General features: G+C 43.4%; 1 protein-coding gene across 2 annotated transcripts in view; it reads left to right on the forward strand.

Moving 5' to 3' along the window:
• The window catches only part of EGFLAM (EGF like, fibronectin type III and laminin G domains), a 121,269-nt gene that overhangs the window by 55,478 nt on the left and 46,656 nt on the right, over positions 1-19,135 (forward strand). For both annotated transcript variants that reach the window (XM_073681839.1, XM_073681848.1), the window contains exons 6-8: positions 1,308-1,440; positions 5,207-5,373; positions 12,321-12,436. In XM_073681839.1, coding sequence (XP_073537940.1) covers positions 1,308-1,440; positions 5,207-5,373; positions 12,321-12,436 — 416 coding nt within the window. The remainder of the gene's footprint in view (positions 1-1,307; positions 1,441-5,206; positions 5,374-12,320; positions 12,437-19,135) is intronic.

Below are 19,135 nucleotides of genomic sequence, written 5' to 3' on the forward strand. Positions count from 1 at the left end.
ATAATACTGCTCCTATGTACAAGAATATAACTACTATAATACTGCCCCCTATGTACAAGAATATAACTACTATAATACTGCCCCCTATGTACAAGAATATAACTACTATAATACTGCCTCTATATACAAGAATATAACTACTATAATACTGCTCCTATGTACAAGAATATAACTACTATAATATAGCCCCTATGTACAAGAATATAACTACTATAATACTGCTCCTATGTACAAGAATATAACTACTATAATACTGCTCCTATGTACAAGAATATAACTACTATAATACTGCCCCCTATGTACAAGAATATAACTACTATAATACTGCCCCCTATGTACAAGAATATAACTACTATAATACTGCCTCTATATACAAGAATATAACTACTATAATACTGCTCCTATGTACAAGAAGATAACTACTATAATATAGCCCCTATGTACAAGAATATAACTACTATAATACTGCTCCTAAGTACAAGAATATAACTACTATAATACTGCTTCTATGTACAAGAATATAACTAATATAATACTGCTCCTATGTACAAGAATATAACTACTATAATACTGCTTCTATGTACAAGAATATAACTACTATAATACTGCCCCTATGTACAAGAATATAACTACTATAGTACTGCTTCTATGTACAAGAATATAACTACTATAATACTACCCCTATGTACAAGAATATAACTACTATAATACTGCTCCTATGTACAAGAATATAACTACTATAATACTGCTTCTATGTACAAGAATATAACTAATATAATACTGCTCCTATGTACAAGAATATAACTACTATAATACTGCTTCTATGTACAAGAATATAACTACTATAATACTGCCCCTATGTACAAGAATATAACTACTATAATACTGCCCCCTATGTACAAGAATATAACTACTATAATACTGCTCCTATGTACAAGAATATAACTACTATAATACTGCTCCTATGTACAAGAATATGTCATGTGTACCAGCCCCCATTAGGTGTGGACGGTTCGGGGTAGCCATGTCTACTATTCTGCAGACTATTACTGCCGTTGGAGCACATGGATTACCAGCTCCGCAGCACATTCTGCTTATAAATTGATTTTCGCTGTTGTACTTCACAAATGAGCTGTGATGAATGTAATGAATCGATGCAGTAATCACTATACATTGAACCTGTGATCCGTCTCGGGGGATTCGTTGTGGCTCAGTTAATAGGTAGTTATTCACTTTTGGTTCATAAATTACAACTTTTTGCCTTCATGGTGCTGGAAGAAGCCACCGCTTACCTGTTCTTATTACAGATATGTGCCTGGTGCCCAATCCGCCATTGCAGCCCCAGGTCGTGGTTGTGTCAGATGCGGAGGTAGCCATTTCATGGAAACCGGGTGCCAGCGAGGGCAGCTCCACACTTCTGTATTACTCAGTGGCTTACAGGTTGGTGCACAGCCCACGTCTGTCTTCTGTCCTGATCGTCTGTCACAATGTATCATTCTATGTGCAATGTATCAGTCTATAGCTCAGGGTTTTGCTCTCACAGAGGATTCCCTAGATGAGATACAATTGTAGGAAACTCTCAGCTGTAACCAGGACGATGCGATTTTCTTTCTTCCGAGTGCAAAAAACTATGTTTACATTTACTAACAGCAATCAGCAATCTATAAGACAAAATATATTACAAAGTTGCAACTTTTTAAAATCTTTCTTAGCCCTTCTTACCCCGATCGATGCAGATCTTATATACTGCAAGAGTAACTCAGTGGGAATTGTGGAGTCAGTTGCCAATCACTTTTCAAAAACAGAAACAATGTGAAAGGCTCCTCGAGAAAGCCTGTGAGTCCTGCTTCCTCCTCCCACTCATAGAGAAAGCCTGTGAGTCCTGCTTCCTCCTCCCACTCATAGAGAAAGCCTGTGAGTCCTGCTTCCTCTACCCACTCATAGAGAAAGCCTGTGAGTCCTGCTTCCTCCTCCCACTCATAGAGAAAGCCTGTGAGTCCTGCTTCCTCCTCCCATTCATAGAGAAAGCCTGTGAGTCCTGCTTCCTCTACCCACTCATAGAGAAAGACTGTGAGTCCTGCTTCCTCCTCCCACTCATAGAGAGAGCCTGTGAGTCCTGCTTCCACCTCCCACTCATAGAGAGAGCCTATGAGTGCTGCTTCCTCTGCCCACTCATACAGAAAGCCTGTGCGTCCTGCTTCCTCTACCCACTCATAGAGAAAGCCTGTGAGTCCTTCTTCCTCCACCCACTCATAGAGAAAGACTGTGAGTACTGCTTCCACCACCCACTCATAGAAAAAGCCTGTGAGTCCTGCTTCCTCCACCCACTCATAGAGAATGACTGTGAGTACTGCTTCCACCACCCACTCATAGAGAAAGCCTGTGAGTCCTGCTTCCTCCTCCCACTCATAGAGAAAGTCTGTGAGTCCTGCTTCCTCCACCCACTTATAGAGAAAGCCTATGAGACCTACTTCTCCCAACTAATTATAGAGAAAGCCTTTGAGTCCTGCTTCCCCCAACTAATTTTAGAGAAAGCCTGTGAGTCCTGCTTCTTCCACCCTTTTATAGAGAAAGCCTGTTAATACAGCTTCCTCCTCCCACTTACAGAGCCTGTGAGTCCTGCTTTTCCCAACTAATAATACAGAAAGCTTGTGAGTCCTACTTCTCCACCACTCATAGAGAAAGCCTTCTTCAATTATTCCTCTACTTCAGAGAGTGAGATCCTCAGGGGAGTGTACTGAGAAGACTACCTACTCGGGTTCTCATTGGACACAGAATCTTCCTGTCAATCATAAAATAGTTCAGAATCTCCCATATTTCTGCCAATTTGTAAATTCCATCTCCTCTTCTGGTCACAATCCCGCGAAAATACACGACTGTTGGCAAATACATTACTGAATGCTGAGTACTGAAACAGCGATGCTGATTTTAGGGAGTAATTGTAACAAGTAGCATCCATAATAAGGATGTTCTCTGCGTCTTTGGCCACCACAATATTTATAGGGGTTGTCGTCTGTGATTAGAAGAAAGGATGGGAAACTTTTACAAAAACAGCTCGTACCTAAAATGTAATGAGAAAAAGTCAGGGTAACAGAGTGCTATTAAAAAGTAACCAGGGGAAAAATGTCGACAAGCCCCACCCCCCACTATCTTTTTGCGTAGACAGCTGACGCTCTACTCCTTAATGCTCCAATATATATCTATATTCCAAACACATAAAGTGAACACAAAAATAAGGAAACGACGTAAGAAGAAAAGAAGGAAGGGTGAGAAGTTCTGCCGAGAAGTGGAGGAAATAAAAGAAAGTCTCCTTCTGCTGTTGCGAGCCCGGACATGGCGGCTGCTCTCGGATGATTCCTATCTACTGATCTTTTGACTCTGAGATGTATAAATCTCTGTTTGATCTCCTGGGGAACGTCCACATTTAGCGACTGTAAATAGATGTTGTACGTCTTGCAAGTGTTTCACAAGTCGACGCGAGGAAGCGTCTCCTGCATGTAATCTGCTGCTTCCAGCATCTTCCTGCGAATAATAAGATAATTAAATAAGTTATTTGTTTTCATATTTTGTGATTGTGACGTAAATGGAAGTTTCTTCATCCAAATGTAAAATCTTTATTAGACCTTCCCCCTCCCCCGACAGCGTAACCCTGCGGGAGTTGCAGTGTTAGTTGCCGATCGCTTCGCAGAAATAATGAAGAAATAACTGAATAAGGGGTTTTATTTTTAATCCAAAGAAAATGACGACTTATACATTTTTACTTTACTCGTAGATAAGTAATAAATTCCCGTTTTTAACTGTATTTCTTTACCCAATGTTTTTTTCATGTTCTCACACTATAGAGCATTCATATTTCTATAGTGGATTCTGCAGGTCTCTGAGCTCCGGGGACATTTTTTTTCTTTCATATATTTCAATGTTTTGGTAGTTTCTTGTTAAAAGCTCTTTAAATGCTGCACAAATTCATAGAGAAAGCCTGTGAGTCCTGTTTTCCAAACCCACTAACAAAAAAAGCTTGTGGGTCCTGCTTCCCCACCCACTCATAGAGAAAGCCTTTTAGTCCTATTTTCCTCACCCAGTAATAAAAAAAGCCTATGAGTCCCGCTTCCTCCACCCATTTATAGAGAAAGCCTGTGAGTCCTGCTTCCTCCTCACACTCATAGAGAAAGCCTGTGAGTCCTGCATCATCCACCTACACATAGAGAAAGCCTGTGAGTCCTGCTTCTCCACCCACTCATAGAGAGAGCCTGTGAGTCCTGCATCATCCACCTACACATAGAGAAAGCCTGTGAGTCCTGCTTCTCCACCCACTCATAGAGAAAGCCTGTGAGTCCTGCTTTCCCCGCCCACACATAGAGAAAGCCTGTGAGTCCTGCTTCTCCACCCACTCATAGAGAAAGCCTGTGAGTCCTGCTTCCCCCAGCCACTCATAGAGAAATCCTGTGAGTCCTGCTTCCTCCTCCCATTCATAGAGAGAGCCTGTGAGTCCTGCATCATCCACCTACACATACAGAAAGCCTGTGAGTCCTGCTTCTCCACCCCACTCATAGAGAAAACCTGTGAGTCTTGCTTCCCCCGCCCACTCATAGAGAAAGCCTGTGAGTCCTGCTTCCCCCGCCCATTCATAGAGAAAGCCTGTGAATTCTGCTTCCTCCTCCCACTCATAGAGAAAGCCTGTGAGTCCTGCTTCCTCCTCCCACTCATAGAGAGAGCCTGTGAGTCCTGCATCATCCACCTACACATAGAGAAAGCCTGTGAGTCCTGCATCATCCACCTACACATAGAGAAAGCCTGTGAGTCCTGCTTCCCCGTCCACTCATAGAGAAAGCCTGTGAGTCCTTCATTTTCCACCCACTCATAGAGAAAGCCTGTGAGTCCTGCATCCTCCTTCCACTCATAGAGAAAGCCTGTGAGTCCTGCTTCCCCTGCCCACTCATAGAGAAAGCCTATGAGTCCTGCATCTTTCACCTACACATAGAGAAAGCCTGTGAGTCTTGCATCCTCCTCCCACTCATAGAGAAAGCCTGTGAGTCCTGCATCCTCCTCCCACAGTTAGAGAAAGCTTGTGAGTCCTGCATCCTCCACCTACATATAGAGAAAGCCTGTGAGTCCTGCTAGAAGCCCCGTGCTCACCTTCCCCCATACATACACTTTATCCCTATGGCTTGGTGGCTCTTCTCTTACTTTCTCTTCTGTTTTATCTCAGGCCGGATACTGACAGTGATTGGGTCGCTATTACAGACCAGGTACAGATGGACTCGATGGTGCTGAAGGGTCTATCGCCGGACACAACCTATCAGTTTGCGATAAAAGCCGTGAACTCTTTCGGAGACAGCCAGCTTAGTTCTCCGAGTGAAGTCATCAGAACTTTCCGTAAGTGTTAATGATGTTACTTTTATTATAAAGTGTCAGAGTATTACAGAGCATTGTACATTATATGATGTAGAGGGAGTATTACCTTATAATAATGCTGTAGGAGAAAATAATCCGCTTCAATGAGATTGCCGTCTAATGCCAACCATACAAATTAGTCACCTGCCTGTCAATCACTTGTTTACCTGACTGTTTTATTCCCCAACTCCATCCACAGCTTCCTTTCTCCCAAGGGATCGAAGGATCGGGCATGTTGAAACTCAACATGCCCAATCCCTCTTTTCCATAACATATTAAAGGAGAAAATTTAAAAGAGAGATGGTAATTTATAATTCTTTCTACACCAGTGTTCTGGAACAAGGAGTATCTGCGCAACAATTTAGCAAAATTTTTCCAATAAGAAGTTTGTGCAAGACAAATTAACTATAATGTATGCCCGAAAACTGGTGTGAATTGTAGTTAAACTCTACACAAGCTGTGAGACGTCATCTTCTGCTGCCTGAACAGATCTAAAAATGCCCACAATTTATTAAAAGCAAGCACCTCTTAAAGGCAATGGGTCATCAGAAAGTGACCTATTAATTAAATTGTTTTTTTGCAAAATTTATTATTTTTTCTTTTCATTTGGTCAATGTTCCATATCACAATCTGTATTAAAAATAAAAAGTAGAAATCTTGCAATTCTCACACTGGCCACTTGGGATTTTTTTTAGATTCTAACTTCCTGTTGTTTCAGGAAATAACACATGTACATTAAGCACAATGGTCAGACCTCGACCCTATATTTTGTATTGAAGCATCTAATGAGCGTGTGCAAAAGTCATTACGATGGGAGGGGGAGCAGCAGTGACATTGCCTGTGTTATCAGCAGTGTAAAAACGTGTTACCTGTCATCGTAACCCTGCCTCTGATGATAAGGAGACTGCTGAAAACTCTAATGAGTCTAAAAAAAGCCCCAGTGGCAGTTGTGAAAATTGCAAGATTACTAATTTTGTTTTTTGTTGTTGTTTTTTTTTTAAATAAAGTTCATGATGATATAAAAAAAAAATATTGCCAATTTTTTTAAAAAAATACATTGTTTTAATCTGGGTACAGGTATCTTATTTTTATGTATTTAAAGAGTTTCGTTAATGGGTGAAATGACTGACTTGTAGGGTCGGCACCTGCCCATGACTATACGTTTTAGAAGGTTTTGTAGGAGAGGCGGAAGCAAAGTTACTAAAGTAAGGAAGACCATTCTAGGGTCTCGGGGCATCTCTAGAGAAGTCTTGTTTGGTCGATAGAAGAGGAGATGGAAAGAAAACATTCGTAACATTTTCTAAAACTATCGATTGTTCTTACAAACTTTTTTTTTTCACTTTCACTTGGCAGAGAATCGTGTTCTAAAACCAGAATCACCTCTCGGCTACCTTTAGCTTCCATGTACTTCAGGGGTTTTTTTTGCAGGAGATGATTAAATCTCAGGTACGGGTAATATTGTACAGGCTGGAGAATAAATACAAATCCTTTTCCATGTTCTTCCTCGGGAGGCTTGCACTCAGACTTATATTTGGATCATTGGCCATTGCCATTGTCGCCCTTTAATAGATGGAATTACGCTGCGGAGAGCAACAGGCGGACGGGGGAAGGTGAAGGCTGGAAGCTTCTCTATAAACGCTTCATATTTAACCTATAGATGAGAGAAGTATCACAATGTATCCGTGGCCTTAACCTGACACATAGTTTCTATTTTCCTACTGCTGTTTTTGGTCTGACTGCAAATTGCTTTAATAGTTGCCCATTAAACATCGCTGCTGCATTTTGCAGACTGTAAACTCGCACAATATTTCAGCCGAAATTCCTTTGCGAGTGACGCGGGATTCTTTACGGAGAGTTCATTGCCTTGTATGGCTCCTTGGGGCAGAGGCAGGGATCTTATCGTACTTTTATGTTTTGTTTTATGGGCCTTTTTAAAAGTTTTATATATAAAAAAAAGTTTTACAAACTTTGTAGCTTTTAAATCCCCATTGCTCCTGTGTCTTTATTTTTTACATCGACCACATATATCATTGACTACTGCTCAATAGTTTAAAATGGGACCATTGATTGGCTACTGAATACATGTGACAACTAGTGATTGATTGGCAGGACCCTGGATCCGATAGGATCCTTGCACTGAGCCTCCTACCTGCCAGTATCCTCTTCTGAATAGTAGGCGACGTCATGCCACAATGATGACATCACGCCTGCCCTAAAACTCCTAAAAAGACCCTTTTCTTCTCCACATATGGGATTTTTATTAGTGTTGAGCGAGTATGTTCTGTTAACCCTTTCGCTGAGTATGCTCGGGCTGAGCTCCGAGTATTTACAGCTGCTCGGTGATATGCTTGAATCACTCCCGTGTGCATGATTTGCAACTGTTTGACTGCTTTATTACATGTGAGGAATATGTAAGAAATAGACATTCCTCACATGTATTAAAGCTGTCAAACCGTCGCAAATCATGCACACGGGAGCGATTCAACCTTATCACCGAGCAGCTGTAAATACTCGGAGCTCGGCCCGAGCATACTCGGACAGAACATACTCGCTTAACCCTAATTTTTATGAATATGACATAAATGGTAATAATTGGAATACTCAACGAACTTTCATTGCGCCAAATATTCGTTGACGTTCTATTGTTCATGTGCTTAGCGCTTGCTTCGTCTGCATTGCATTTGCATTGCCATCTCCAGGGGTGGTGGACTGTCATGTGGCTGTTTCTGCTTCATTGCCTTCGCCTGGTTAACTTAACCGAGCAGACAGAGGAGTGGGTGTAACACAGAGGCCATCAGGTATATGTGTTATATCTGCTAAGCCCCCTATCTGCCGAGGAAGCAACGAAATTTGTCTTTACAAGAAGGAATAAAAATAAGGCGTCCGCGTCCTCGTCTCCAGATGTAACTCATTATTCCGCAGGCATCGTGAAACGCCCCAGCACAACACACAGCAATGTCCTATTTACACGCCTGGAAGTGGCTGCTCCGACGAGCGCGGCCTCTGATTGTCTGCAAATTAAAATGATACAAAACTTCACGTAGATTTACTGATCGGCGAGACGAGAATAACAAGGAGGAAGAGAGAAGTTTATTAAAAATGGAGTCCCGGGAGACCCCGCTCGTACCATCTGCTTCCCCCCTTGAGACTGATTCTCATTTCTAGTGAAATAGTAATAGACATTTCTGTGTTTGGGGACACGTAAATCTCCCCCACGAGACTTGTTATTCCAGACGCTGGAAGAAAAGAACTTTTCCAACTTTTTTTTTTTTCTAAAGTAATTCAAAATTTTCCATTCGCAGTTGAATCCTGTCCTACGATCTTCGGGAATCTGGTGATATGATCACTTTATCTATAAACGCCTTTATTATGTTAGTGTTTCAGGGGACTTTATGCTGCTGCCACATCGCCGCATAATGTAGGAGAATGGGGTCGAAAGTTGCAAAAAAAACAACCACTTCCAACACTCACCTGAATTATGCTATAATGTAACAGCAGCATAGATCGATTTATGACCATGCGACATTGCGTTGTGACCAAAATCAGCTTGAGTTAAAAAGTTGCACCAAGTTTCAAGTTGCAATCTTAATTCCTTCATCCATTTTCAGACCCCTGATAACAGACTTTTTTCTTCTGCGGGTGTTCGTCCGAGTACATGCTTTATGTGAAGTCATTGTCCTCAGGATACTGCTGTTTTTACTGGCTCTCCTGTATCAGCACAGCTTCATTCCTGGAGTGATTTTCCTTTTTACAGTTCATAAAGAATCATGTGCTTTTCTCCCTTTCTACAGCCTTAGAGAGCTGCCCTCCCTAATTACCTAAATGCTTTCCTCCTCTTTCCAATCTTATGTGTGACTGGTGCACAACCATAATGTTTTATTTTAGGGAGCTCAAAAGGAGCACAACACAGCGGTAATGCTGCAATTTTGCCACAACTCTGTGAAATCTGAGACTAAATGTTTCTGATCTAGTGTATTAAATAATTTGCATTCAATAATCCTGACATTTTGCTGCTTTCAATACCAGATAGTTACCATTGAACGGTGTATTCTGAGTCTGGGGAAAGCGTAAAACACTTCATTACAACTACCTGAATAGTTTCTCCTCCGTAATTCACAATTTCTGTGTAATCACCGTTATTCTCTCATTAATTCCCATATCCTAGAGTCACTCGCCGGAGACGTCTCAGACGCCATTGAAGACTCCTTCTGTCTCTCAATCCATCACAATGATATGAAAAGGCAGCGTCGTGTTATAAATGCAGGAAATAAATATAAAGGGGAGGGGGCATGATGTCGGCATCGATCAGCCTGTTGGAGAAATCGTTATGTCCTTGCCCAGCACAATGCCTATTATAGCCGCAGTAATTGAATTCACTTCCAATGCTCATTGTATTGATTGAAAAAAAAATCTGAAATGTTTCTCTGTGTTTATGTATCTCTGAGCCGCGACTGAGCCAAATGTACAAGGGGTTTGCAGAAAATGACATTTTTAGCATGTGCAGGAGGCACAATTGCCATGGGACCTGTGGAGAGAGGGGATCCAGCACTAACTGCTCATTAAACAGTGACAGCATTTGCCTGCTTGCCGCCAGCACCAGGTGCAGTTCACTGCACAGAGATTTTACATCGAGTTGTATACAAGCTGTGTAAATCCATATGTAGTGACCGCCCTCTAGTGGTGGTTGTATAAATCTGTATGTAGTGAGCTCCCTCTAGTGGTGGTTGTATAAATCTGTATGTAGTGAGCTCCCTCTAGTGGTGGCTGTATAAATCTGTATGTAGTCAGCTCCCCCTAGTGGTGACTGTATAAATCTCTATGTAGTGAGCTCCCCCTAGTGGTGGCTGTATAAATCTGTATGTAGTGAGCTCCCTCTAGTGATGACTGTATAAATCTGTATGAAGTGAGCTCCCCCTAGCGGTGACTGTATAAATAAGTATGTAGTGAGCTCCCCCTATTGGTGGCTGTATAAATCTATATGTAGTGAGCTCCCTCTAGTGGTGGCTGTATAAATCTGTATGTAGTGAGCTCCCCCTAGTGGTGACTGTATATATCTGTATATAGTGAGCTCACCCTAGTGGTGGCTGTATAAATCTGTATGTAGTGAGCTCCCTCTAGTGATGACTGTATAAATCTGTATGTAGTGAGCTCCCTCTAGTGGTGGCTGTATAAATCTGTATGTAGTGAGCTCCCCCTAGTGGTGGATGTATAAATCTGTATGTAGTGAGCTCCCTCTAGTGGTGACTGTATAAATCTGTATGTAGTGAGCTCCCTCTAGTGGTGGCTGTATAAATCTGTATGTAGTGAGCTCCCTCTAGTGGTGGCTGTATAAATCTGTATGTAGTGAGCTCCCCCTAGTGGTGACTGTGTAAATCCGTATGTAGTGAGCTCCCCCTAGTGGTGGCTGTATAAATCTGTATGTAGTGAGCTCCCTCTAGTGATGACTGTATAAATCTGTATGTAGTGAGCTCCCTCTAGTGGTGGCTGTATAAATCTGTATGTAGTGAGCTCCCCCTAGTGGTGGATGTATAAATCTGTATGTAGTGAGCTCCCTCTAGTGGTGACTGTATAAATCTGTATGTAGTGAGCTCCCTCTAGTGGTGACTGTATAAATAAGTATGTAGTGAGCTCCCCCTATTGGTGGCTGTATAAATCTGTATGTAGTGAGCTCCCTCTAGTGGTGGCTGTATAAATCTGTATGTAGTGAGCTCCCCCTAGTGGTGACTGTATATATCTGTATATAGTGAGCTCCCCCTAGTGGTGGCTGTATAAATCTGTATGTAGTGAGCTCCCTCTAGTGGTGGTTGTATAAATCTGTATGTAGTGAGCTCCCTCTAGTGGTGGCTGTATAAATCTGTATGTAGTGAGCTCCCCCTAGTGGTGACTGTATAAATCTCTATGTAGTGAGCTCCCCCTAGTGGTGGCTGTATAAATCTGTATGTAGTGAGCTCCCTCTAGTGATGACTGTATAAATCTGTATGAAGTGAGCTCCCCCTAGCGGTGACTGTATAAATCTATATGTAGTGAGCTCCCTCTAGTGATGACTGTATAAATCTGTATGAAGTGAGCTCCCCCTAGCGGTGACTGTATAAATCTGTATGTAGTGAGCTCCCTCTAGTGATGACTGTATAAATCTGTATGTAGTGAGCTCCCTCTAGTGATGACTGTATAAATCTGTATGTAGTGAGCTCCCTCTAGTGATGACTGTATAAATCTGTATGTAGTGAGCTCCCCCTATTGGTGGCTGTATAAATCTATATGTAGTGAGCTCCCTCTAGTGGTGGCTGTATAAATCTGTATGTAGTGAGCTCCCCCTAGTGGTGACTGTATATATCTGTATATAGTGAGCTCCCCCTAGTGGTGGCTGTATAAATCCGTATGTAGTGAGCTCCCTCTAGTGGTGGCTGTATAAATCTGTATGTAGTGAGCTCCCTCTAGTGGTGGCTGTATAAATCTGTATGTAGTGAGCTCCCCCTAGTGGTGACTGTGTAAATCCGTATGTAGTGAGCTCCCTCTAGTGGTGACTGTATGAATCTGTATGTAGTGAGCTCCCCCTAGTGGTGACTGTATAAATCTGTATGTAGTGAGCTCCCCCTAGTGGTGGCTGTATAATTCTGTATGTAGTGAGCTCCCTCTAGTGGTGGCTGTATAAATCTGTATGTAGTGAGCTCCCCCTAGTGGTGGCTGTATAATTCTGTATGTAGTGAGCTCCCTCTAGTGGTTGCAACTCCACCATTTTTATGATTTTTTTTACTATTACCAGCATTCACCATCCTGTTTTGCCAGGTATTTGGCTCAGTGGTGGTGGTACATGAAAGGCTGAAGTCCATTCTAATTGTCTACACACATGAGCTTTTCTGCTTCTTTATACTCTGTGCTCTCTACAGATCATTAGAGTCACTTTTTCCGCTTTGTGTCGTTCATTGCAGGGAGTGACGAGCCGGGATCTGGAGGATACGTGGACGGATATATTACAGAGCCGAGGATAGTTGATGATGATGGATACAACATTGATGACTCTGATTATGATATCTATATCGATGATGTAAGTCTTTGGCAAATTCTAATTATTCTTTTGATTTGTTTTATTACTATATGACCAGTTGCGAATTTAAAGGGGTTTTCTGGGATCCAAAACCATTACCTAAGGGATCCCCTGTTGACCCATTGCTGCTTCTCCCTACCTTTTAATTGTCTACTATGTAGATAGCGAGGTCTCTGCCAGCACTATTGGTCCAGTCATGCAGTCAAATGTCTATCCTCAATCTCCCAGGTCTTTCATGAAACTAGGACCTGCCGTCACCAAGCAATTACTGTCACATCCTCATCCTCTATGGCGGTATTCCTCAACTCCAGTCCTGAGGACCAAACGACATATTCTCAGGATTTCCTTAGTATTACTCAGGAACACTGCTGTACAGCTACACAACCTTGGGCAGATGCAGCCCCGTCTCGTGCCGCACATAACACATCTGCATCTCTGGCTGCTGTGGGCATAAAAGGGGACAAACTTATGGTGTGACCCCCATGCTCCCCTGACCTCTACCCCATTGAGAACCTCTGGAGCATCATCAAAAGGAGTGTCTATGATGGCGGGAGGCAGTTCACATCTAAGCAACAGCTCTGGGAGGGTATTCTGTCCTCATGCAAAACAATTAAAGCAGAAACCATCCAAAACCTGACAAATTCAATGGACGAGAGAGTTCAGAAGCTCCTTTTGAACAAGCGGTCCTATGTGCAAATGTAACATCACCTAGAATAAAGTTTTGAGTTGAAAACTGTTTGATTTCAGTTTGTAATAACCTGCTAATGCTTATAATTTCAAAAATGACCATTTTTTTGTTCTCTATTAAAATGAAAAGGTTGAAAACTCTGCTGTGCATAATAATTTGGAACATGCATTTTGAGTGCAGTTTGAGTTTTTTATTTTTTTAAAAATATCCTGTTATCATAGGCAGTTTGTACAAAAACCTTTCAATTGTACTCTAATAGTTATTTGACTGGAAAATTACAATGACTGCAATTCATATAGGTAATTTGGGAAAATCTGAGAAAATATTATTTGCATAATAATTTGGAACACAGTGTATGTATATATATCGTACTGAGAATACAGGGGGTGTACTCATTTACACTGAGCACTGTATATATATATAGTACAAAGACAAAGATTTCACTTCTTACATTACATGAGTGATATCTATTGTAAATTCTACAATAGCTCAGAAAGCGGCGAATCCTCACAGCGCACAGTGCAGACCGGACAGTATAGTCCTCCATACAGCATTATGGGCACCATGTAATGCTCCATACAGAATACTGGCAACCATATAACGCTCCATACAGAATACTGGCTCCCATATAATGCTCCATACGGAATACTGGCCCCCATATAACGCTCCATACAGAATACTGGCCCCCATATAACGCTCCATACAGAATACTGGCCCCCATATATTGCTCCATACGGAATACTGGCCCCCATATAACGCTCCATACAGAATACTGGCCCCCATATAATGCTCCATACGGAATACTGGCCCCCATATAACGCTCCATACAGGATACTGGTCCCCATATAACGCTCCATACGGAATACTGGCCCCCATATAACGCTCCATACAGGATACTGGCCCCCATATAACGCTCCATACAGGATACTGGTCCCCATATAACACTCCATACAGAATACTGGCCCCCATATAATGCTCCATACAGGATACTGGTCCCCTTATAACGCTCCATACAGGATACTGGCCCCCATATAATGCTCCATACAGGCTGTTCCCCCCACATAATGCCCCATACAGGCTGTTCCCCCTTATAATGCTCCATGTAGGCTGTTCCCCCCCCCTTATAATGCCCCATGCAGGCTGTTTCCCCCCTTATAATGCCCCATGCAGGATGTCACCCCCCCTCTTTATAATGCCCCATGCAGGATGTCACTCCCCCTCTTTATAATGCCCCATACAGGATGTCACCCCCCCCCACATATTATGCCCCATGCAGGATATCACCCCCTCTCTTTATAATGCCCCATGCAGGATGTCACCCCCCCCCCCTTTATAATGCCCCATACAGGATGTCACCCCCCCCCCACATATTATGCCCCATGCCTCCATACATTAAAAAAAAAAAAAATCAAATACTCACCTCATTCCTCCTCACCTGCTGCCGCTGCTCCGGACTCCTCACGCCAGCGTCGCCGGCGTCTTCCCGCTCTGCGCTGCCTGTGATGGCTCAGGGGAAGGCGCAGTGGAAAGACGTCACAGAGAGCGCAAAGCAGGAAGACAGAGGATCTGCGGAGGCACGGGGAGAGGTAAGTATCCGGCTGCCCGGGCCCTGAGCAAGCGGCGGAGAAGGACGGGCGCTGACACCGCTCTCCTCCCCTCATAGCCCGGCGGGGTGCGCGACCGCAAGTGGGCCCCCCCGCCTGCTCAGGGCCCCGGCATTTGCCCGGGTGCGCCGGGTGCTGACGCCGGCCCTGGGCAGGTGCATGTATCCAAGACCTGTCACGACACACAGACTTATACAGCCACCACTACGGGGAGTTAACTACATACAGATTTATACAGCCACCACTAGGAGGAGCTCACTACACACAGACTTATACAGCCACCACTAGGGGGAGCTCACTACATACAGATTTATACAGCCACCATTAGGGGGAGCTCACTACATACAGATTTATACAGCCACCACTAGATGGAGCTCACTGCATACAGATTTATACAGCCACCACTAGGGGGAGCTCACTACATGCAGATTTATACAGTCACCACTAGAAGGAGCTCACTACATACAGATTTATACAGCCACCACTAGAGGGAGCTCACTACATACAGATTTATACAGCCACCACTAGGGGGAGCTCACTACATACAGATTTATACAGCCACCACTAGAGGGAGCTCACTACATACAGATTATACAGTCACCACTAGAAGGAGCTCACTACATACAGATTTATACAGCCATCACTAGGGGGAGCTCACTACATACAGATTTATACAGCCACCACTAGAGGGAGCTCACTATATACAGATTTATACAGCCACCACTAGAGGGAGCTCACTACATACAGATTTATACAGCCACCACTAGAGGGAGCTCACTACATACAGATTTATACAGCCACCACTAGAGGGAGCTCACTACATACAGATTTATACAGCCACCACTAGAGGGAGCTCACTACATACAGATTTATACAGCCACCACTAGAGGGAGCTCACTACATACAGATTTATACAGCCACCACTAGGGGGAGCTCACTGCATACAGATTTATACAGCCACCACTAGGGGGAGCTCACTACATACAGATTTATACAGCCACCACTATGGGGAGCTCACTACATACAGATTTATACAGCCACCACTATGGGGAGCTCACTGCATACAGATTTATACAGCCACCACTAGGGGGAGCTCACTACATGCAGATTTATATAGTCACCACTAGAAGGAGCTCACTACATACAGATTTATACAGCTACCACTAGAGGGAGCTCACTACATACAGATTATACAGTCACCACTAGAGGGAGCTCACTACATACAGATTTATACAGCCACCACTAGGGGGAGCTCACTACATACAGATTTATACAGCCACCACTAGGGGGAGCTCACTACATACAGATTTATTTTGCCACCACTATGGGGAGCTCACTACATACAGATTTATACAGCCACCACTAGGGGGAGCTCACTACATACAGATTTATACAGTCACCACTAGGGGGAGCTCACTACATACAGATTTATACAGCCACCACTAGAGGGAGCTCACTACATACAGATTTATACAGTCACCACTAGGGGGAGCTCACTACATACAGATTTATACAGCCACCACTAGAGGGAGCTCACTACATACAGATTTATACAGCCACCACTAGAAGGAGCTCACTACATACAGATTATACAGTCACCACTAGAAGGAGCTCACTACATACAGATTTATACAGCCATCACTAGGGGGAGCTCACTACATACAGATTTATACAGTCACCACTAGGGGGAGCTCACTACATACAGATTTATACAGCCACCACTAGAGGGAGCTCACTACATACAGATTATACAGTCACCACTAGAGGGAGCTCACTACATACAGATTTATACAGCCATCACTAGGGGGAGCTCACTACATACAGATTTATACAGCCACCACTAGAGGGAGCTCACTATATACAGATTTATACAGCCACCACTAGAGGAAGCTCACTACATACAGATTTATACAGCCACCACTAGAGGGAGCTCACTACATACAGATTTATACAGCCACCACTAGAGGGAGCTCACTACATACAGATTTATACAGCCACCACTAGAGGGAGCTCACTACATACAGATTTATACAGCCACCACTAGGGGGAGCTCACTGCATACAGATTTATACAGCCACCACTAGGGGGAGCTCACTACATACAAATTTATACAGCCACCACTATGGGGAGCTCACTACATGCAGATTTATACAGCCACCACTATGGGGAGCTCACTGCATACAGATTTATACAGCCACCACTAGGGGGAGCTCACTGCATACACATTTATACAGCCACCACTAGGGGGAGCTCACTACATACAGATTTATACAGCCACCACTAGAAGGAGCTCACTACATACAGATTTATACAGTCACCACTAGGGGGAGCTCACTACATACAGATTTATACAGCCACCACTATGGGGAGCTCACTGCATACAGATTTATACAGCCACCACTAGGGGGAGCTCACTGCATACACATTTATACAGCCACCACTAGGGGGAGCTCACTACATACAGATTTATACAGCCACCACTAGAAGGAGCTCACTACATACAGATTTATACAGTCACCACTAGGGGGAGCTCACTACATACAGATTTATACAGCCACCACTAGAGGGAGCTCACTACATACAGATTTATACAGCCACCACTAGGGGGAGCTCACTACATACAGATTTATACAGCCACCACTAGGTGGAGCTCACTACATACAGATTTATACAGCCACCACTATGGGGAGCTCACTACATACAGATTTATACAGCCACCACTATGGGGAGCTCACTGCATACAGATTTATACAGCCACCACTCGGAGGAGCTCTCTAAATGTAAATTTATACAGTGACCACTAGGGGCAGCTGTTTTTTTTTCTTATATGTTATATGCTCTTTGAATGGCAGGAAATATCACTGCTGCAATTATTTTTTATGGTTAGACATTTCTTTAAGCTCGCTCAGTCTTTTATATGCGCCCGCACAGAAATAGAAATATTGCACATTAGTGTTCCCTCATAGTACAGTATCACTTTTATGGTCTTCAATAGATCCCCCAGCACAATATGATAGTCTCCACACACAGTATGATACTCTCACAGCCCCCCACACAGTTTGATGCCCCCACAGTACATTCCCTCCACACATAGTATGACACCCTCACAGTCCCCCAACACACAGTATGATGCCCCTACGATCCCCTCCATACATAAAATTATGCCCCCACAGCCCCACAACACAGTGTGATGCCCCCTCACAACAGTTTGGTGCCCTTACACCCTTGCACCATCATTATAATGCTGTGTTCTATCTGTCCCCTTGCAGGACGGTAGGACAGTTCCCAAATTTTTGTCTGTCATGCTGGATCTGGGATGTTTGGGAAGTATGGTTGTGTGTCCTTAAACTCCCTGACGATCGATGGAGGTCAGTGAACAGCACTGATTTCTCAGCAGAAAGAAGCCCGGAGTGCGCACACAATGATGTACACACACATAGACTTACTGCTGTACACCACTGTGTGCACGCTGATGCAGGAGCTGAGCCGTTCGGCTGTCTCTTGAATGATCGGTGCGGATCTCAGGTCTCCGACCTCCGCTGTTCCACAAGACGTTTAAGGGTCTACAAGTTGTAAAAACAAAACTTCTGAAAGTTTACTTACAGTCATGGCCAAAAGTATTGAGAATGAGACAAATAGTAATTTTTCCAAAGTTTACTGCTTCGTTTTTTGTAATGGCAATTTGCATATACTCCTGAATGTCAAAGAGTGATCAGCTTAACAGCAATTACTGTACTTGCAAAGTCAATATTTGCCCAGAAAATGAACTTAAACCCCCAAAACACATTTCAACATCATTGCAGTCCTGCCTTAAAAGGAGCAGCTAACATCGTTTTAGTGATTGATCCATTAACACAGGTGTGGGTGTTGATGAGGACAGGGCTGGCAATCAATCAGTCATGATTAAGTAGGAATGACATCACTGGACACTTTAAAAGGAGGCTGGTTCTTGGTATCATTGTTTCTCTTCAGTTAACCATGGTTATCTCTAAAGAAACACGTGCAGCCATCATTGCACTGCACAAAAATGGCCTAACAGGGAAGAGTATCGCAGCTACAAAGATTGCACCTCAGTCAACAATCTATCTCATCATCAAGAACTTCAAGGAGAGAGCTTCCATTGTTGTCAAAAAGGCTCCAGGGCGCCCAAGAAAGACCAGCAAGCACCAGGACCGTATCTTAAAACTGTTTCAGCTGCGGGATCGGACTACCAGCAGTGCCGAGCTTGCTCAGGAATGGCAGCAGGCTGGTGTGAGTGCTTCTGCACGCACTGTGAGGCCGAGACTCTTTGAGCAAGGGCTGGTTTCAAGGAGGGCAGCAAAGAAGCCACTTCTCTCCAGAAAAAACATCAGGGACCGACTGATATTCTGCCAAAGGTACAGGGAGTGGACTGCTGAGGACTGGGGC

The sequence above is a fragment of the Phyllobates terribilis genome, unplaced genomic scaffold (genome assembly GCF_046119375.1).
Source record: "Phyllobates terribilis strain yellow unplaced genomic scaffold, ASM4611937v1 Scaffold_1__5_contigs__length_1240528914, whole genome shotgun sequence".
NCBI classification, from domain to species: domain Eukaryota; kingdom Metazoa; phylum Chordata; class Amphibia; order Anura; family Dendrobatidae; genus Phyllobates; species Phyllobates terribilis.